We start from the raw sequence: 22,657 nt of genomic DNA on the forward strand, positions 1-22,657 counted from the left end.
GAAGGAGGGAGTTTTGAAGGACTGTCATACCTTGTCTTTGCAAAGTTTGGCAGTCACTTTTTTTGTGTCCTGCTGGTCTAGATTGGACAGTATACTCTCAGCAATTGAGTCATAGGCAATTTCTTTGCCCAAATGTCTATCTGTTGCCACAAAAAAGCAAACTCCATACAGAGTTTCTTCAATATACATAATCCTCTTTGGAAGCAAATTATTGCTGTCAGGAGCAGACATGTCTCACTATCATAAAAAGTCTTAGGTTATTAAACATTTTAAATGCTGTATTCTGTAGGTCTTTGAAGTATTTGAAGACTATCTATCTATCTATCTATCTATCTATCTATCTAAATATATCCATTTAACCTTGAAAGCATACTTAATATGAGACAAGTTTGATTACTGTAGATGACTAACTACTAACCTTTATTTCTTAATTATACATTGTACTTTTATTTTATTATTTTATTATTTTTTAAAATATTTTTATGGTTTATTTAACTTTATTTTATGTGCATTGGTGTCAGATCCCTTTCAGACAGTTGTGAGCTGCCATGTGGGTGCTGGGAATTGAACCCAGGTCCCCTGGAAGAGCAATCAATGCTCTTAACCGCTGAGCCATCTCCCCAGCCCCTACATTGTACTTTTAAATGAGCCACATAAGCACAATATCCCCAACAAAAGTAGTATAAAAAACCTTTAAATTTGTATCAATAAACCAAAATCCACACCAGTGTAAAATATTTTGAGACTCATAGTTGCTTTTTGGATAAAGTAGATTCAATATTCTACCATTTTATCTCATCATTTTTATATCTCTTTTTTCTTCAGAAAGAGATCTTTTAATTTAACTCTTTAATTTTTTTTATTATAATCAATAACAACTTGAAACAAACTCCCTCTCAATGATAGCTAATGTCCATAATCCATCTCTTGGGAATGTGCGTGTTGTTTTCTCTAGACTGCTTCCTGTTGCCTGTGGTGCTGGCATCTTTGGGTGATCCTGAAAAAAATTCAAGATAACGGTTAAGTCCTGACTGGAGCAGTCTGTGATGCTGGACCATCTCAGTAGCCTTGAAGCTGTTATGGAATCAGAACCCTTAGGAAACTGCAACAGAGGAGATGCTGTATCACCTATGCTATTTGTTTTTATTGGTGCCTGGTCTCCATGTTCTGAAAATACCTGCACTTTTAAAGGTAATATGCATATCTGTATTGGTATAAGTATAGATTTTGCATTGTATACAAGTCAGTTTGACAAATTTTTTGACTATGCTTGAGAAGGTAAAATATACATTACTTGTTTTGTAGTTTTTCTGGGTTTATTTACTTATGTCTGTAGCCAGGATTTTCGGGGGGGGGTCTTCCTGGACTAAACCTGATCCATATCAACAAGGAATGAATCCATAGCCTTTTATTTCCTGTGGAAATAAACATATAACCTCTCACCCAACATAATACATTCTTTGATTTACATTTTGAAATGAAGACATTTTTAAAATAAATAGGTTGGTTTAACATAGCAGTTTCCACAAGCCAATGTTTCAGCAGCTATTGTTTACTTGTCAGCAATAGAAAAATTAAAGTCAATTCAATACCATACAGGATCCAGACTCCATGTGTATTTCCCCATCTTTATATGGCTTATTCATTTTTTGTTATTTATAAATTATTTACCTTTTTCTGTAACTGTCTATATGTATTTTTTTCTTAAGCCTATACAGAGTAAAAACACAGTGTAATCTATTTAGAGAGTCTTCCCTTCTGTACCTGCTTTACTGCTTCTCTGTAACCCTTTGTGTTTGAGTAAAAAAACCTTAAACCACAAGAGCAGCTTATCCAGCTTATCTCATGGTGTGCTGCCTCCAGTCAGTGAGCAGAAGGAGATGCATCTATGTACACTGGTTCACATAGGAGACTGAAAGACTAGGAAGCCACATTTGGCTCAATTTTTGTGTGTTTGGAATCTTTATTAAAAAGTTTTCTCAGGTCTTATGTGGAAATATGTGCCACCACATTGGATGCCATTTGGAGGAGAGGTTTTTTTTTTTTTTTTTTTTTTTTTTTTTTTTTTTTTGTCAGGACCATCAGTCAGTTCTGTGTCACCAATCTGCTCCAAAATAGCCACACAAAGACTTCTTATTGAGTATAAATTCTTGGCCAATAGCTTAAGCTTCTTGCTAATTAGCTCTTTTTTGTCCAGTTAAAATATCGTTTCTTTTATTCTTTGCAAAGGAATGTTTTGTTTATCAGTTGCTACAGGCTGAGTTGAGGAAAATGGTCACAATTATTTTAAGGTATCATTCAATTTTTTTTAGCTCTGTTTCTTTCAGAAGCAAGTAAGTCTGCATCTACAGTCAGAATAAAAAACTACCCTTTCTCATTGAGATAATTGGAACTATTTCTTTCCAGTGTAAAAATAAGTTTGTCCTGTGAACCATTACACCAACTGTGAATGACAAAACCGTTAAGTTTTTTTGAATTTATATTTTTCTTTTTAAATTTTTTTTAATTGATTTTATTGAGCTATTCATTTTTCTCTGCTCCCTTCCCTTCCCTTCTCTTCCCATCCCCTTTAACCCTCTCCCATGATCCCCATGCTCCCAATTTATTCAGAAGATCTTGTCTTTTTTTCTACTTCTCATGTAGATTAGATTCATGTATGTCTCTCTTAGGGTCCTTATTATTGTCTAGGTTCTCTGGGATTGTGAATAGTAGGTTGGTTTTCTTTATTTTATGTCTAAAAGCTACTTATGAGTGAGTACATATGGTATTTGTCTTTCTGGGTCTGAGTTACCTCACTCAATATGATGTTTTCTGAACCCATTCATTTGTCTGCAAATCTCAAGATGTCATTATTTTTTTCTGCTGTGTAGTACTCCATTGTGTAAATGTACCATATTTTCCTTATACATTCTTTATCTGAGGGGCATTTAGGTTGTTTACAGGTTCTGGCTATGACAAACAGTGCTGCTATGAAGATAGTTGAGCACATGTCCTTGTCGCATGATTGAGAATTCTTTGGGTAGATACCCAAAAGTGGTATTGCTGGGTCTTGAGGAAGGTTGTTTCCTAATCTTGGGAGAAATTGCCATACTGATTATCAAAGGGCCTGTACCAGTTTGCACTTCCACCAGCAATGCAAGAGTGTTCCCTATCCCACATCCTCTCCAGCATAAGTTGTCATCAGTGTTTTTGATCTTGGCCATTCTTACAGGTCTAAGATAGAATCTCAGAGTTGTTTTGATTTGCATTTCTCTGATGGTTAAAGATGTTGAACATTGGACTTGAGTTTTGTGCCATGGCAATAGATATGGATTTATTATCATTCTTCTACATATTGATATTCAGTTATGCTAGCACCATTTATTGAATATGCTTTCTTTTTTCCATTGTATGTCTTTTGCTTCTTTGTCAAAAATCAGGTGTTTGTAGGTGTGTGTATTAATATCTGAGTCTATGATTCAGTTTCATTGATCTTCCTGTTTGTTTTTATGCCAATACCAGGTTGTCTTCAGTACTGTAGCTCTGTAGTAGAGTTTGAAGTACAGGACTGTTTTGGTTATCCTGGGTTTTTTGCTGTCCCATATGAAATTGAGTATCGTTCTTTGGAGGTCTGTGAAGAATTTTGCTGGGCATTGAATTGAATCTGTAGATTGCTTTTGGTAAGATTGTCATTTTTACTATGTTAATTCTATCTAACCAAGAGCATGGGAGATCTTTCCATTTTATGATGTCTTCTTCAATTTCTTTCTTCAAAGATTTAAAGTTCTTGTCATACAGGTCTTCCATTTGCTTGGTTAGAGTTACTTCAAGATATTTTATACTATTTGTAGCTATTGTGAAGAGAATGTTTTCTGATTTCTTTCTCATCTAATTTATTATCTATATAAAGGAGAGCTAGTGATTTTTTTGAGTTAATCTTGTATCCTGCTACATTACTGAAAGTGTTTATGAGTTATAGAAGTTCCTCAGTAGATTTTTTTGGGGTCACGTATGTAAACTATCATATCATGAACAAATAGTGAGATTTTCTTTCTTTTTCTGATTTGTATCCCCTTGATTTCCTTTTGTTGTCTTATTGCTCTAGCTAGAACCTCAAGAACTTTACTGAATATATATGGAGAGAGTGGTCAACCTTGTCTTGTTCCTCATTTCAGTGGGATTGCTGTGAGTTTCTCTCCATTTAGTTTGATGTTGGCTGTTGGCTTGCTGTATATTGCCTTTATTATATTATGTTTAGGTATGTTCTTTGTATCCCTGCTCCCTCCAATACCTTTGTCATGAAGGAATGTTGTATTTTTGAAGGCTTTTCAGCATCTAAGGAGATGATCATGTGTTTTTTATTTTTCAGTTTGTTTATATGGTGGATTACATTGACAGATTTTTGTATGTTGAACCATCCCTGCATTTTTGGGATGAAGCTGATTTGACCATAGTGGATAATTTTCCCAGTGCATTATTGGATTTGATTTGCCAGTATTTTATTGAACATTTTTGCATCAATGTTAATGAGTAATATTTGTCTGGTTTTCTCTTTCTTAGTAATGCCTTCATGTGGTTTAGACATTAGGGTAATGGTAGCCTCATAAAACGAGTTGGCAGTGTTCCTTTGGTTTCTATTGTGTGGAGCAATTTGAGGAGTATTGTTATTATTTCTTCTTTGAAAATCTTTAGAATTCTGCACTAAAACCATCTTGTCTTGGGCTTTTGTTTGGTTGGAGACTTTTGATGACTGTTTCTATTTATTTAGCTATTGTTGGTCTATTTAATTTGCTTCTCTGGTTTTGATTTAATTTTAGTAAGTGTTATTTATCCAGAAAGTTGTCCATTTCCTTTAAGTTTTGCAATTTTGTAGAGTACAGGTTTTTCAAAATATGACCTAATGATTATCTGTATTTCCTTTGTATCTGTTATTATGCCAACATTTTCATTCCTATTTTTTAAATTTGGATATTCTCTCTCTGCCTCTTGGTTAGTTTGGATAAAGGTTTGTCTATTTTGTTGAGGTTCTTGAAGAACCAACTCTTTGTCTCATCAATTCTTTGTATTGCTTTCTTTGTTTCTATTTAGTTGATTTCAGCTCTCAATTTGAAATTTTCCTATTGTCTAGTTATCCTGGGTGAGTTTGCTTCTTTTTGTTTTAGAGTTTTCAAATGTTCTGTTAGCTCACTGATATGGCATTTTTCTAGCTTCTTTATGAGGGAATTTACTGCTATGATCTTTCTTCTTAACACTGCTTTCATTGTGTCCCTTATATTTGGGTATGTTTTGTGGTCATTTTCACTGATTTAGGAAGTCTTTAATTTCTCCCTTGACCCATAGATGCTTCAGGTGAGCATTGTTTAATTTCCATGTGTTTGCTGGCTTCTGAAATTAGTTTTACTATTAAATTTTAATTTTAATCCAATAAGTTACATGGGGTTATTCCATTTTTTTTGTATCTGTTGAGGTTTGCTTTGTTACCTAGTATGTGTTCAATTTTTGAGAGGGTTCCATGAGGTTCTGAGAAGAAGGTACATTCTTTTATGCTTGAATGGATTGTTCTATAGATATCTGTTAAGTCCATTTGATTCATAACATCTGTTAGTTCCCATATTTCTCAGTTAATTTTCTGTCTGATATACTTGTCCAGTGGTGAGAGTGGTGTGTTGAAGTATCCCACTATTAGTGTGTGGGGTTTAATGGGTGATTTAAGCTTTAGAAGTGTTTCTTTGAAATATGAGGGTGTCTTGTATTTGGTGCACTGCTGTTCAGTATTGAGATTTCCCCTTGATGGATTTTTCCTATGACTAATATGAAATGTCCTTCTTTTTCTCTTTTGATTGATTTTAGTTCGAAGCCTATTTTGTTAGTTATTAGGATAGCTACACCAGCTTCTTTCTAGGTTCATTTGATTGGAAAAATTTCTCCAACCCTTTACTCTGAGGCAATGTCTGTCTTTGAGGTTGAGGTATGTTTATTGTATGCAGCAGAAGGATGGATTTTTTTTTGTATCCAGTATGTTAGCCTGTGTCTTTTTATAGGTAAGTTGAGTACATTTATATAAAGGGGTATTAATGACCAGTGATTGCCAGCTCCTGATATTTTAGTTTTTGTTGTTGGTGATGTTATTGTGTGTTTTTTACCTTTTTTGGGATTTGCTGCTCTGAGATCATCTATTGTCTGTGTTTTTGTTGGAGTAACCAACTTCCCTGGGTTGTAGTTTTCCTTCTATTACTTTGTGCAGGGCTGGGTTTGTGGCTATAACTAGCGCTTAAAAGTTAAATTAACCCATATTTCTTATCTATCCTCTGCCAAAATATGGTACAATTTTCAGCATGACATATTCTTCTTGTTCTCTCTGCATCTCCTAGTAACTCCCCTGGTTTTGCTCTTATTTCCTTCCCTGCTCCCCCCACTTTTTAAAAATTTCCTGCTACAAGTCCCACTTAATCTTTTGCTGCTCAGCTATTCATCAGTCAGTGTTTTATTAACGAGTGAGAGTAATATACACCCACATACAAAAAGATTGTTCCATAGCACACTCCATTAGCATCATGGTGGGATATGGCAGTGTGCAAGCAGACATGGTGCTGGACAAGGAGCTGAGAGTTTTATATCTTTATATGAAGATAGCACAACTTGATCTGAGATACTGGGTATGGTTTAAGCATATTTGACACCTCAAAGCCCACCCTCACAGTGACACAATCCCTCCAACAAGACCACATCAACTCCAACAAAGCCACACCTCTTAAGAGTGCCATATCATTTGGAGACCATTTTCTTTTAAACCACAACAGACCTTAAAAATCAACAAATAGAAATCAGAGCTTTATGCAGAGGAAAGGAGAAAATAAGTAGAAGAAACACAGTCTCAACTACAGGGAGAAATGACTGTTTTGTCTTCACAGCTGGGTAGGCTTACAGAAGTAATCACACAGGTGCTTACAACCACGTACTCTTCCATGGAGAAAGACCAACATTTCCATCAAAGGAGTTTTCTCTTCAGTGTTTTGTCCAGGGCAGCCTTCACGTCTTTGTTCCTCAGGCTGTAAATCAGGGGGTTGAGCATGGGGATCACCGTGGTGTAGAACACAGAAGCTACATTCTCCTGGGCTAGGGAACTGGCTGTGGAAGGCTTTAAGTACATGAAGGCAGTGGATCCATAGAACAAGCCCACAGCTGCAAAGTGGGAGCTGCAGGTGCTGAAGGCTTTGGACCTGCCCTCAGTGGAGCTGATGCGCAGGATGCTCGACAGGATGAAGGCGTAGGAAATTAGTACTGTTAAGCTTGTTGCTATAATATTGAACCCAGCTAAAAAAAAGACAGTCACCTCTACATCATAGGTGCTAGAGCAGGAGAGCTTCATGAGGGGGAGGATGTCACAGAAGTAATGGCGGATGAGGTCTTCACAATAGTGTAGCTTTAACATGAGGCCTGTCTCTATTGTTGAGCCAATGAATCCCATGGCATAGACAAAAGCTACTAGCATGGAGCAGAGGGCAGGAGACATGATGATGTTGTAAAGCAAGGGGTGGCAGATGGCCACGTAGCGGTCATAAGCCATCACAGTGAGCATGTAACACTCAGCAATGACGAAAACAAGGAAGAAGTAGAGCTGTGACATGCACCCGTCATAGGAGATGAGGTTTCTTTGGGACACAAAGTTGATGAGCATTTTTGGGGTAGTGACAGAGGAGTAGCAGAGATCCACAAGTGACAAGTTGCTGAGGAAGAAGTACATGGGGGTGTGCAGCTGTGCATTGAGCCCAATCAAGGTGATCATGCCCAGGTTTCCCACCATGGTGACCGTGTAGATCCCCAGAAAGAGGAGGAAGAGGGGCAGCTGGAGCTCTGGCCTGTTAGTTAAGCCCCTGAGGATGAACTCTGTCACCATGGAGTGATTTTCTGCAGCCATCGTGTCTGGGCAGGAGTCCTGTGGGGTGGAAGAGAAGGAGCTTGTGAGGGGCTGTACTTGTCCCCCTCAGAGCAGCTGGATTTCTGCATTTGTCAGCTGCTGAACAATCCTGATTATGTCAGATGCATCTTCTCCACACTGTTGCTCTTTGCTGTCAGAACTAGCCTAGGATTTCAGAGGTCTTGAAGCCGAGAGTCATAGGAGAGAGATCTGAAGTTTTTACTGGTTTTACAATTGTCTCAGAGCTGTGGCTCTGGACCAGCATTTACCTTCTATCAAAAATTATCGGGTTTCATTTCATAGTCATTAAATCAGAACGTTTATGTTGAGGCCAAGAATATATTTCAACATATTCGCTACAGATGTTGATGTTTCTCAACTTTGTAAGTAATCAGTGGTATTTTTATAGTCTGTAGCTGTCATATATGTAATTTCTTTTAACATTTATATGTATGTGTTTTTGCCTGAATGTATATATGTGTACCATGTGCATGCAGGAGTCTGTGGAGGTCCGAAGAGGCATTAGATCCCCTGGAACTGCAGTTACAGACATTTGTGAGAACTTGTGCTCTGTGCAAGAGCGTTAAGTTCTCTTAACCACTGAGACATCTCTCAAACCTCATCTATGCTTTTTCTAAATATTCATTTAATTATTGTACTAATATTCAAAGTAGGTGCCTTATGAGGATGACCTGGTATTTGTTTTTTTTTTACTGGTTACAGGTCAAGATCTGTATCCGAGACACAGTAATATCAGTGCTGGCCCTGCCTGCATGTCACACCCAGCACCTGCCTGCCCCATCTGCCCTCCCCGGCTTTACACTGGGGCACGCACCTGCTGGGAGCTCTGGTTTTTACTTTTTAATGTAAGTCTGAGTCTTTGTAATTATTGAATTGTGAGAACATTTTTGAACAACTTACCTGTCAATAAAGCAGAATACGGCAGTTTTACAGTTAAAAAAAAAGTAATTGAAAGAATATCACAGGACAAAACACATTTAAAAATATTCATCCAAAAGTTGAGTCAGATCACTCACACATAGAACCCCAACACTCAGGAGGTGGAGGCAGGGGAATTGCTAGGAGTTTGAGTACAGCCTGGACTATACAGTGAAACTCTGTTTTATAAGACAAATAAATGATTAAAAATCTTCCTTAAATGCTTTCTTTCTGTGAAAATAGGAGTTGGTATCTAGCAGTCCCAGTGATTCACAGGCCTTGAGGTTCTTATGCTGTGGTCCTAGGCATTTCAGTTCCCAGTGTCACCTGCTTTGTGTGTCCACCTGGAGTAGAGAGCACTGATGCCTGGATTCTGTCCAGATGTTTGGAGCACATAGCATTATCTTCAGTAAATGCTCCACAGGCAACTTATGGTTACACTAGTTTCAGAAAGTAATGACATCCAAATCATGGCATCCTCATACTTCTAAAGGCAAATACTGAGATTACAGACATGTCTATAGGAAGCATCTATCAATGTTGGTGGATACATTATTTCATAAATTCTCTCGTGTTGGAAAATGGATTTCTTTTTTAAAAATTTAAAAATGTAGAGAAGTCAGTGGAGGGGTGGGAGGGGGAACGGGAGGAGGGGGAGGGAAATGGGAGGAGGGGAGGAGGTGAAGATTTGTAATAATAATAATAAAATAGAATAATAAAAAATAAAAAAATAAAAATGTAGAGATCAACGTTATAAATCCTAAAAGTTCCCCTTTAAATATGTGTGGAGAAGGATTTCTGAGCAAACTGATGTACCAGAGAGACTTGGAGTTGAACTCACTCTACTTTCTCTGGTTTCTTCCTTTGACTCTCATGTGAAGCTTTGGAGTGCCTACCTGCCCTCCCAGAAATGGGTGACTTGGGCAGGTTGTGTCCTCCACGTCTTAGGATGTGCATAGAAGAGAAATGTTGGCTAGTAGTTTGTCATTTATTAGAAAATTGAAACACTAAAAGTTACATATTATCTGAAGTTACTAAGGTCTTTTTTTTTTTTTTAAATTAAAAGTAGACTACTTTAATTCCAGCTCCGGGGAGGCAGAGACAGGTGGATCTCTGTGAGTGCAAGGCCAGTCTGGTCTACAGAGTGAGTTTCAGAACAGTCACAGAGAAACCCTGTCTTGAACTCCGGCCTGAAAAATATTCTTCTCTCATACAATACATCCAATCACAAGGAACACAATTAAGACTAAGTTAAAGGACTATGACTTCTGTTCTGTTCTGTTCTATTTTTAAACATTCTTGCTTTCTACATCTTCTCTTTATGAATCATTCATCATTTATTAAAATTAATTTATCAAATTTTGGAGCGATATGAAGGATATTGAAAAAATATTGCACCTTTAAAAATCAAAGTGCCGTACATGCATTTTACTTATTAGAGATTCAAATGAACAATGACAAAAAAAATATCAAAAAGGAAAAACATCACAAATATGTGAATATAATATGTAAAACCTGTACTATGGAGCGGTAAGCTGGCCGGGAACTAGGCTGGAGATTTAAACACATAAACACACAGACAGAGACACAGGAACACGGGTCATCCTTGAAACACGAATGCCAAGAATGCCAAGAATGGCAATTTTATTGTGCTTAAGGGATAGCTTATATAAGGTTCTGGCCACGACCCAGTACTCGGGATCTTTCAGCTGCAGACCCATCAGAAACCACTTACCTGCCATCAGGATCTTGTGCTCAGAGCAGCTGCAAGGCTCAGGAAAACAAGTTGTTTTGCTCGGAGCAGCTGCAAGCATTTACACTGGCACAGGAAATTCAGTGTCTGGGGGTCCACAGTTCCCAACAGTAATGAAGTTTCTTATTTAGGACATGGTATTAGTAGGAATCTTCTTGTATATTTGCATTATATGCTATGGCAATGCATTATGGTAAAATATTCCTTACATTTGAAGAGATCAGAACTTCTGAATGACCTCTCAGTCAGAGTTATAACATCTTGAGGTCACTTAAGATTTAGGACTGTTGTCCTACTGTGTACTCAGCCTGCTCCTTCAATCTGTTTAAGAGAACAACGTAGCAATCAGCCTTAGTTGCCTCCACAACCTAAGTCTTCAATCTGCTTAAGAGAACAACGTAGCAATCAGCCTTAGTTGCCTCCACAACCTAAGTTCATGTAAAGCTATAATCTTTTAATCAAAGTTTTTAGTTCACATGATATATTATGATCATGTTTCCCCCTCCCCCAGCTCCTCACAGGTCCTTCCTACCTCCCTACCTGCACAAATTTCCTCTCTCTCAAAAAACAACTAACCAGAAACAAATACTAAACTGCCCAAACTCCAAAATCAAAACAAAGAAACCTCTAATAAGACAAGAAAAAATGCTCGAACCAAATGAAATAAAGCAAAAGCCCACTGAAATCCCCAGATATATGCAGTTAGCTATAATTTTGAGTTATTCCTATTCCATGTTCCCTATGCAAGAGCAATTCATGCATGTTTGTGTATGTGCTATGATAATTGTGCTGGAAACAGAAAAGAGGCTGAAAGCAACCTTATAAGATGCATATTCATCACAAATGTTGCACACAGCACTTGAATATTACTTGATGAAATTAATGTTTGCTGACTCTGAGATTCCATCTTACACCTGACAGAATGGCTAAGATCAGAGATACAAGTGACAACTCATACTGGAGAGGATGTGGTGTAAGGAGAACACTCCTCCATTGCTGGTGGGAGTACAAACTTGTACAGCCACTATGGAAATTAATATGTCAGTTTCTCAGAAAATTGGAAATCAATCTACCTCAAGACCCAACTATACTATTCTTGGGCATAGACCCAAAGGATGCTCAATCATATCATACAGACACTTATTTAACTATCTTCATAGCAAATTTATTTGTAATATCCAGAACCTGGAAACAGCCTAGACACTCCTCTACCAAGGAATACATAAAGGAAACGTGGTACATTTACACAACAAAGTATTACTCAGCTGTTAAAAAACAATGACATCAGAAAATTTGCAGGCCAGTGGATGGAACTAGAAAAGATCACCCTGAGTGAGATAACCCAGACCCAGAGAGACAAACATGGTGTGTACTCACTTATAAGTGAATATTAGCTGTAAAGTAAAGGATAAACGATGTTACAGTTCACAAACTCACAGAACCTAGGTAACAAGGAGGTCTCCCTTGGAAGGGGAAATATAATAGATTTTGTGGGTAGACTGGGGGTAGCTGGGGATGGGAACAGGAGGGATCAGGTTGGGTATAGACAGGGACAGTGCTGAGATAGATGACTGGAAAAGAGGGGCATTTCAGGGTGAGGTGAAACCTGGTACAAGGGAAACTCCCGGGAATCTACAAGGATGACTCCAGCTAAGACTCCTAGCAATAGTGGATATGTAGCCTGAACCGGCAAGATTTCTAGCAGAGGGATCGGGTAACAAACCTAGCCACATAATCTTCAACCTAAATTCTGTCCTGCCTACAGGATGTGATGAAAGTGGTGCCTAGCCTAGCTGACACCAGACAGATTTTATCCCCCAACTGATGGGAATAGGCCAGAGAGCAACAGTCAAACATTAGATGGAGCTTGGGGAATTCTACAGAAGAGGAGGAAGAAGGACTGTAAGAGCTAGCGCAGTCAAGGACACTACAGGAAAATCCACACAAACAACTAACCTGGGTTCGAGGGGCTCACAGAGACTGAACCAACAACCAGGGAGCCTGCAGAGTCTAAGTTAGCCCCTCTACGTATATGTTACAGTTGTATAGCCTGGTCATCTTGTGGGACTCCTAACAGTGGAAGCAAGAGTTGTCTCTGACTCTTTTACTGATTTTTGGGACTGTATTCCTCATACTGGGTCTCCTTGCCCAGCCTTAATAAATGGGGAGGTGCTTAGTCTTATTGCAGCTTGATATGCCATGTTTTATTGTTATCCATGGGAGGTCTGCCCTTTCCTGAACAGAAATGAAGGAGGAGAGGATGGGGTGGGCAGAGGGAAGGTGTGGAAGAAGGAGAGGAGGAGGAGGGGAAACTGTGGATTGTTAAATAAATAAATAAAAATTAAATGAATAAATAAATACACGATGTTTGCTCTTTGGGTCAGTTTGCAGTCAGAAAGGCAATCCCTTATAAAACTCTGCTGAAGATTTTTTAAAGTATCTCTCATTCCTTCCCCATGTGATACATTCTGTGTTGTTCAATAAAAGAGAGAGCCAAGCCCTTTGTTAGTGACAGAACACAGACACTGACTTGCAGGGACAGTTTCACTAGGCAGTCTTCAGGCAGGCATAGATTCAGACTCATACAACAGACAGATGGTGGAAGACACAGGGAGAGCAAGGGATCTCAAATCTGGGCTCTCTTTTGGTTAAATGACACCAAGGGGAAGTACTTTGGTTTCTTTCCTTAATTTGACACCAATGCATTATTAGTGACTTCAAGTTTATTATTAAGGTGTCAGATCTATGCAATATATGCCTAGAATAAAACAATTTGTAAATCTTTGTATAAGATTTAAAAATTGTTTGATTCTTTTAATATTGCATTTTTTTTCAGGTGTTAAGAACAAGTCTTTAAGCCTTTAGATTGTGATTTGAAGACAAGAAAATCTCTGTTGCTAAATAAGCTTTTTGTTTGTTTGTTTTTGAGACAGGGTTTCTCTGTGTAGCCCTGGCTGTCCTGGAACTTGCTCTGTAGACCTGGCTGGCCTCAGTCCCACAGAGATCTGCCTTCCAAGTGCTGGGATTAAAGGCGTGCACCACCACTGCCCAGCCTAAATGAGCTTTCTATGTTAAATTGATACTGGTGGTAAATTTAGCTTTATGTCAATAAATATTGGAAGCATCTATGATCTTTTAAATATTTTATTTATTATTAACTATAAAGTATCTTCTATATACAAGTGACTAAGAAAATCCTACATAGCCCCTTTGAATCAATGGCCTGATTCTAGAAGCAATATGAAATATAGAAAATCCACCACAGACTACCATTCTCCCAGATTAGATTGTATTGATCTATGACCGACAGAGTGGGCATCATTCTCTGAGTGCTATGAACATGAGAAAACCCCTGAATGGGAGCCTCTACACAGCCTGCATTAAAAATCTCATTTCTGTAGTCTTCTAATGACATAAAAATAGAACCACATGCCGTATGTTTCCTGTGAGTTATACTCCTATGACCTCTATATTTACCAAGCCTGTAGAGGCTCAGGATTGTCATCAATGATAACACAGCACACACAGAACAAGACACTTGGAGAAGAAGGAAAACAAGCATACAATCAGAAACATACTGCATAAAAAAAAGATGAGATTATTGAAGAAAATTTTTTCTTTAAGCGTTATACAAGTGTTAAATAAATACCTTTGTGGAAGGGAGGTGACTGTCAGCTCTCCTGGAAACTTAAGGGATGCCTTGATCTCAACAATTAACAAGTGCTGAAAACAGATAGTATCTGAGAATTTAGGTCTAGTGCTAAATTTATCCAAAAGGCCTGGCACTGTTAGAAAAAAGAAGTCAACATGACTGGGGAGCTGGGGTCCTGTTTACATAGGTGTGTTCAGAAGAATCTCCTGGGAGGAGGCACATGGGGACCATGGTCCTTTCTAAAGGAACAATTAGTCTCGGCTGGTACCTGCTCTGTGCATTATGCTATCTTCTCCTTTGTGTTAATTTCCCTCTCTGAGATAGAGGAGTCTTGACGGAAAGTTAGAATGTAAATTGAGCATTGGAATAGTTTAGTACCAAAAGCTATTTCACTGCTGTGATTATCACTACCATATCATTGTCACCATCATCATGGTGTTCCCAGATACCTCATGTCACTACCACCAACATCACCTTACGACACCATGCCATGATGTTTTTTTGCCTGTTACTACTAATTCATCATACATGATGTGGCACTGGCTAGTTTTGAAATAATTACCTTAAAGGGTTTTGAAAACAAACTCAAAATATTTTACTAAAATAAACCTGGTATTTTTAGTAAAAGAATGCTAAACTTGCAATGGTCAATCCTCTCTTGCCTGCTGATACCAGCAGAACTTGTTTTAGTTTTCAGCACTTGTGCTGGGTGGTTCATAACTACCTGTATTATTATACCAGCTTCAGGGTATCTGACACCTTTTCTGAACTCTGTTGATGCCTGAACTCACATGTGCCGTATTACAGACACACATATACAAACAAAAATAAAAACATATACGTCATCATGAGATCTATGAAGATATTCATGTTGCAGAATTTTAAACTGAAGTCTGTACTTGGTGATAATTGTAGATTATCTGTAGCCATGCTAAACAATATGGGGAGAGCCTGTGTTGGACCTTCTCTGCTGTTTTACTGAATTTACCATCTTGCAAAACAATAGTACATTCTCCTATCCAGGATACTGACACAGTGACACAGTACACTGATTTCATTCTTTTTTTTTTTTTTTTTCTCTTCCTTCTGAGACAGGGTTTCTCTGTGTAACAGTCATGGTTGTTCTGAAACTTGCTCTGTAGACCAGGCTGGCCTTGAACTCACAGAAATCAGCCTGCCTCTGCCTGCCAAGTGCTGGGATTAAAGGAGTGCGCCACCACCTTCCCACTTACATCACCTTCGTTTTCTAATTTTCAGAACGATGATTTGATTTTCTGTTTTCATCATTCTGACCTGTTATTTCTCTTTAGTTTCATTAGAAACTCATAGTTGAAACACATTTTATGTGGTGTGATCCATTACCGTAAGTCTGCTTTATTAATGTGCTTTTAATCTTTGCATTTGAATCCCTCTTCAGGTTCTTTCTGACTCAGCAATAGCACTTTCTAATGCCTTCCTTGCTATCTGATGTGACAAGACATTGTAATTTTTCTTTTATTTTTCATTCTTTGCACACCAGGCATCAACCATTTCTCTAAGAAACTTACCTTCTTTTCTTTCAATGGTGAAATGATATTTTATGAGCATACACTTGATGCTGGAGGAACATGGTTTCAGGACTTGTCATAAACCTGACAAACAGAGAAAAGGGAGCTCTCTCCCTTCACCCCTCTACAATTTTCTTCCTCCTTTTCTCCTTCTTTCCCTTTGCTTTCCTTCCTCTCTCCCTCCTTTCCTTCCACCCTCCCTCTCTCCCTTCCTTATTTTTTCTTCTTCTTGTTCCTTTCCCTCTCCCTCCCTTCTATACTTCCTCTTTTTTGAAATAATAATAATAATAATAATTAATAATAATAATAATTTCCCATTAGCATCACCAGGCTATGTTTTATTGTCCATTCTGGGATACAGCTCATGGGATACAGCTCATGGGTATGATGTTTCTTCTGTGTATTTTATTTCGATTTATTTACCCATGGAAAGTATTATTATTTTCTGAATCATTGGTTTAAAGTATTTCTCTTTTGAGATTTCTACTCCATGTCAATTAGTTTTTGAATACTAACATTTGAATTATTTACTTATAAATCTCCATTTCAATGCTTTCTTATCAACTTGTATTTCTCCCAGTGTTAACTGTTGTCTTTATTTTTTCTGTTACTCCCTGTTTTGTTTTAATTTAAATTTTCTTCCCATATTCCTAATAGTTTTTAAATGAGATCTATGCAATTTATGAATTTTCCAAATTCTCACTTTTTTGTTCTTTCATACATTATTTAATTTTTCTTAGTGTGTTGACTCATTTTAAAGTAATACTATAATATTGTTTGTCTTTGAGCCTTCATATGTTTATGCCTTCTTCTTCATCCTTATAATTGTTTTATATCACACATGATTTATTTCTGATATAAATAATTTATGGACTTTTCTCAACAAAGGAAACAAATGAAAGACCAAATTCTTAGTAACAGAACTGAGTTTTGTCCCCTCTGTTGCTGTGTTCCAGGGAGAAAGGGCTTTTTGTGGCTGATAGCTGAAGTCTCTCACAAGAGAAGCCAAGGTGGCCAGAGTTTGAACCAGGTGGTCACGACTGAAATCCAGACATCGATGAATGCATGCTGGAGCTCATACTTTCTCCTTACACAGTCCAACGTCCTAGTTAGACAGCGGTGCCGTCCACAGTGGCCAAGTCTTCCCTCATTAGTTAGTGTAATCAAAGTAATTCCTCACAGACATGCTCAGAGAGCCTTCTCCCAGGTGATTCTACATCAAGTTGATAATATTAACCATCCACCTCTTATCGACCTGACACCCAAGCACACCACTTTCAATGCATAATTTTCTACCATTTATCTTTTATAGGCTCTTGATAACTTTATAATGTAAAACATACAGTCCAGTATGAAAAGTCCCTATAGCTACTAAAAGTTTCAACAGTTTAAAGGTTAAAATTTCTTAATGTGAGTACCAATAAAATAAAGAAAATTACATAACCAACATATAATGGCACAGAATAAACATTCCTATTTCAAAATGAAAGAATCAGAGTACAAAAAACAGTTGTGACTAAAACTAAACCAAAATTTTACAGGAAAACACCATCTTATGTCTAGCATTGTGATGGGATCAGCTGAGCGCCAAAAGGCGTAGTCAACCCCAATCCTCCAGCCCTGCCACCTGCAGCAAGCAAACCTCTCATTTATGTAAACTGTATACTTTTAGTCCTCTTTGATGAATGTTCCATGGTCCTCGCACCTGTAATACCCCACATTTTTCTACTTCTCATCTGTCTTTATCTTCACTGCTTCAAGCAGTGGCCTGCAGGGACTCCAATGATGCCAAATTTTCAGTTGCTTTCCATGCACCTCCAATCTTGCATCTTTCATGCCTTCAAAACCACTCTCATGTGGATGCAACTGCTAATTTTGTCCGAAAACTTGAGGTGCAGCTTGTATTCTTTGGAGCACACTTTATCCATTTTGTGTGCTTATCCAAGGGAAATAATTTTCTCAGGCAGCTACATTTGAGGAATAGTGTTCATTCATTGGAGGGTTTCTTCCTTTAGATGAATTTGGGTTTCCAAACATGGAGCCTCTGCAAGGTGGAGTTTTGACCTAGGACACTTCTTATCACTTCAGTGCAACGAATGAGGTTTCTCTTAGTGGTGTCTATAACAGAGTCACTTTCTCACTAACAGTCTGAATACTCTCCTGTTTTTAAATTTCTTCTGCAAACAAATTATAATGACAATTTAAAATAAAATAATAATAATTTAAAAACAAAATATAATGGAAATTGTTCAACCTCATTCAGTTTCTCAAGATATAGGCAATATGAAACCAGATTCTTGACCAAAATATTACCCAAATGACCCCAGGCCACTTTCTGATAGAATTCTTATTCTATTCTGAAGCCTCATGAGCCAGCCTCTCATTGTCTTTGTTTCTCTCAGCATTCTTCCAATTAGTGGCCCATTAACCTTGGCTTCCAACACTCAAGGATCTTTCTAATACTGAGCTGCAAATATTTTCTGCCACAGAACAGTTTCAATGCGTGAGATAGACATGCTCAGGTTTATCCAGCAACAGTTTCACATCTAAGTACCAGATTTTGGTCTTAGTTCATTTTTTTTTTTTTTTTGGTTTTTTGAGACAGGGTTTCTCTGTGGCTTTGGAGCCGGTCCTGGAACTAGCTCTTGTAGACCAGGCTGGTCTCGAACTCACAGAGATCCGCCTGCCTCTGCCTCCCAAGTGCTGGGATTAAAGGCGTGCGCCACCACTGCCCGGCCTTAGTTCATTTTTATTGCCATGCTAAAATACTCTGACCAAAGCAAATCAAAGGAAGAAGGGCTCATTTAGTTTTGTAGTGGAAGGGCACAGTTCGTCGTGGTGGAAGACATCAGGAAATCGAAACAAATGGTCATACTGCTTTCATAATTGGAAAACAGAGAGTGAGAATCAATTGTTGCTTTTTAGTAGTATTTGTCCATTGATGCAATCCAGGATCCTAGTCAGACAAGGGAGCCATCCACTGTGGTTAAGTAGCTTCTGTTAGAGGTAGTTTCATAAAGATCTTCAAAATAAAATTATCTTCAAATACTACATATTCAAGGAAATTCATCCGATTCATAAAGCAATTTGTTATTACATCACTATCAAATCTATCATTTCCATGGAAAGAAAAATGCACTTATATTTTTAATAAATTAAGTAAAGACATGTTTAATGAGAAAGAATTTATTGTCTTCTCATGGAAGGTGTTCTGCTTAATGTGAGGGTACTGTTGTTGATGGGGGGTGGTTCTAAGTAGTATGGAGTCAATTCTATAAATAAGAAAAATTTAAAAGTGAAAAGTCTAATCAGGGAATAAACAGTGATTATCATAGCTCTGATGACAAAGACCTTTCTTGCCATGGAAACCATGGACATTCTGGCAAGATGTTCAATCTTTCACAGACTTTTTCTGCAAGACTTTATTTTGGTAAGTAGGTTAAACTAAGTTGAAGCATGTTATTGTGGAAATAGCCATTTCTACAGATTTGGATCTGGTTGTATTGGCTTGCATGGAACACTGAGTTCTCTTTATCTGGTGTTGCCTGATTTGAAGATTAGCAATAATTAAACTGAATTTAAGTAAATTGTGAAAGTGATTAAGTCAATCAAATTCAGTGTCTCACTCTCTCTAAGCATGCGCTCTAACTCGGACTTACAGTTTTGCTTCCACCTTCTCTCTTTGGCTTTAAGATTTCTCATTTTGAGGAAGCAGAGATGTTCTCTTGCCTTTAGTTATAGTGAGAGGAGATCAATAGTGGTAGAAATTGCACCTTAGGTAGGGGAAAGGTCATGACAAAATGAGTAAAAAGCTACTTAGGTCAGAGTATCCCACGGTGCATTGACCCACATTCTATTTGGGCTAAAGAAGGTGAAGCTGATTTTCCCAGAATCACTTGCATCTATTAATCTAGAAGTAAATTATATTCCATTAATTGAGTAAACTTGTGTGAGATTTGCTGGTATGTTACCCATGCTCTAGTGGATAGCCACACACTAAGGAGCACATGGAGCATTAATTGGGCTCAGTTGGATATTAAAAAAAGAAAGGACATCAAAGTGGGAGATACATATATTAGGGGTGATAGGAAGGAGTAGCAGAAAGGAGAGGGGATGGGCACAATCAATATACATTATATACATACGTGAAAATATCAGAGAATAAACAATTTTAAATTGCTTACCATTGGCCTCCTACAGAGGAGCTATCTCCCAATGATAAGAACAATGATCTTAAAATTGTGTGTTCAGAGTAGAAACAATAGAAGAAAAGATGAAAATGTGGAAAAGGAAATGAAGCATGTACCCCAACCACGGAGAGTAGTGCTTGTTTCTTATCCACAGTTGGGTAGGCTTGCTGAGTGCATTTTCCAGATGTTTACAACCACGTACTCTTACATGGAGAAAGATCAACATTTCCATCAAAGGAGTTTTCTCCTCAGTGTTTTGTCCATGGCAGCCTTCACCTCTTTGTTCCTGAGGCTGTAAATCAGGGGGTTGAGCATGGGGATCACCGTGGTGTAGAACACAGAAGCTACATTCTCCTGGGCCAGGGAACTGGTTGTGGAAGGCTTTAAGTACATGAAGGCAGTGGATCCATAGAATAAGCCCACAGCTGCAAAGTGGGAGCTGCAGGTGCTGAAGGCTTTGGACCTGCCCTCAGTGGAGCTGATGCGCATGATGCTCGACAGGATGAAGGCGTAGGAAATTAGTACTGTTAAACTTGTGACTACAATATCGAACCCAGCTAAAAAGAAGACAGCCATCTCTACATCATAGGTGCTAGAGCAGGAGAGCTTCATGAGGGGGAGGATGTCACAGAAGTAATGGCTGATGAGGTCTTCACAATAGTGTAGCTTTAACATGAGGCCTGTCTCTATTGTTGAGCCAATGAGTCCTATGGCATAGACAAAAGCTACCAGCATGGAGCAGAGGGCAGGAGACATGATGATGTTGTAAAGCAAGGGGTAGCAGATGGCCACGTATCGGTCATAGGCCATCACAGTGAGCATGTAGCACTCAGCAATGACGAAAACAAGGAAGAAGTAGAGCTGTGACATGCACCCGTCATAGGAGATGAGGTTTCTTTGGGACACAAAGTTGATGAGCATTTTTGGGGTAGTGACAGAGGAGTAGCAGAGATCCACAAGTGACAAGTTGCTGAGGAAGAAGTACATGGGGGTGTGCAGCTGTGCATTGAGTCCAATCAAGGTGATCATGCCCAGGTTTCCCACCATGGTGACCGTGTAGATCCCCAGGAAGAGGAGGAAGAGGGGCATCTGAAGCTCTGGCCTGTTAGTTAACCCCTTGAGGATGAACTCTGTTACCATGGAGTGATTTTCTGCAGCCATCGTGTCTGGGCAGGAGTCCTGTGGGGTGGAAGAGAAGGAGCTTGTGAGGGACTGTTCTTGCCCTGTTTGGAGCCGCTGGTTTCCTGCATTTGACACTTTCTGAACTGTCCTGGTTATGGCCGATGTGTCTTCTCCACATTCTGCTCCTTGCTGACCGAAGGACCAGTCCATAGGGTTTCAGAGGTCTTGAAGTTTAGTACAAGGAAACGTTCTATACTTATTATCTCTGTCCTGCCATATTTGATGGGCAGTTGTATGTGTTGTAGAGTTAGCAAATGCTTCCTACTTAATTCAATTATTATTATTTTTAGATCATAATACTAAAACACTGCACTATTTATCACTAAAGTCAAATTAAGTGTATTATATATACACAATACATATGTAACATTGAGCTATTTATTACTAATGTCAAATTATGTATATTTTATATACACCTACACATATATTTGTCTTTAAAAAGGATGGGTTATTATTGGAAGTTATGATACATAATGAATTGAATCCTCATTTTTAAGGTGTCTTTTTCATTTTCTTTGTTTTTTTTTCTTTTAATTAGGTACTTTTATGTAGTTCAGGTTATCCTTAAACTTGTGATGTCTGATCCTCTTCTTCTTGCTTGTTGGGATTACAGGCATGTGCTGTTCTACCCAGCATGGGAAACAGTTTTTTATGTCAGAACACAAATCTCACTGTGGTCATTGTTTCTGATACAGTTATTAATTATTGACACCTCTGCAGTACTCTGAAGTTTGCTTATCCTTTCAAAAGCCAATTTTAGTATTAGTTTTTTTTAAAGGAATTTTTCATTTAGTATGTGTGGCATATGTTCCTGTGTGTGCGCGTGCGTGCGTGTGTGTGTGTGTGTGTGTGTGTGTGCACGCACATGTAAAGGCCAGAAAAGGGCATTGTTTTTTTTTTTTTCTGGCTCAACCCAAGTCTTTGACATAGGGTGTTTAACTGGATCTCAAGCTCAGGTTTTGACCAGACAGCCTGTGAGGTCCCATGATCCCTTTGTCTCTACACTTGTCTTTGGGCTTACAGATATGTACCCATGATTGGCCTTTACGTGGATATTATGGATTCAAACTCAGGCCCACTTGTTTGCACAATAAGTGCTCTTCCTCACTGAGCTCTATATCTCAAAGCACGTAACTCTTAAAGGTATTGGGTGTGGAAATATGTGGGGTAAGAAAAGAATTTACCTTCTTATTACACAGTGAGAAAACTTTACTGCCAGAGCAGTTGTGTTTCAAGAGTGAGTCTTGTGCTAAGTGACTGGACCAAGACCCACTAGGATTTGCTGACTCACCTCCAGAGGCTTTCTATTTGTCACGAGTCTCTTTCCCTTCACTTAAAGACTTATAAATTGCACAGTTATACGCCAAGAAATGTGTGCTGTTAGTATGTGCTAGCAAGGAAGAGGACTAATGCTATGATTTTGTAATTATAGCTCATGATATAAGAGTAAGAATCAAACTGGAAAAAAAAAAAAGAATCAAACTGGTCCAAAAACTG

General features: G+C 38.3%; 2 protein-coding genes across 2 annotated transcripts; both read right to left on the bottom strand.

The window, feature by feature from the left end:
• Positions 1–6,967: 6,967 nt before the first annotated feature.
• On the bottom strand, positions 6,968–7,897 carry LOC130873419 (olfactory receptor 151-like). Its single transcript, XM_057768252.1, has one exon. The coding sequence runs from the start codon at positions 7,895–7,897 to the stop codon at positions 6,968–6,970; it is 930 nt and encodes a 309-aa protein (XP_057624235.1).
• A 12,312-nt stretch (positions 7,898–20,209) lies between these two features.
• Positions 20,210–21,139, bottom strand: LOC130873427 (olfactory receptor 151). Its single transcript, XM_057768266.1, has one exon. It carries the CDS (start codon positions 21,137–21,139, stop codon positions 20,210–20,212), a length of 930 nt encoding a protein of 309 aa, XP_057624249.1.
• Positions 21,140–22,657: the final 1,518 nt, after the last annotated feature.

This window comes from Chionomys nivalis, chromosome 4, assembly GCF_950005125.1.
Source record: "Chionomys nivalis chromosome 4, mChiNiv1.1, whole genome shotgun sequence".
Lineage (NCBI taxonomy): Eukaryota > Metazoa > Chordata > Mammalia > Rodentia > Cricetidae > Chionomys > Chionomys nivalis.

Bases quoted from the DNA above. Each gene is read 5' to 3' on its own strand.
- LOC130873419 (XM_057768252.1), bottom strand. From the start codon at position 7,897: ATGGCTGCAGAAAATCACTCCATGGTGACAGAGTTCATCCTCAGGGGC.
- LOC130873427 (XM_057768266.1), bottom strand. From the start codon at position 21,139: ATGGCTGCAGAAAATCACTCCATGGTAACAGAGTTCATCCTCAAGGGG.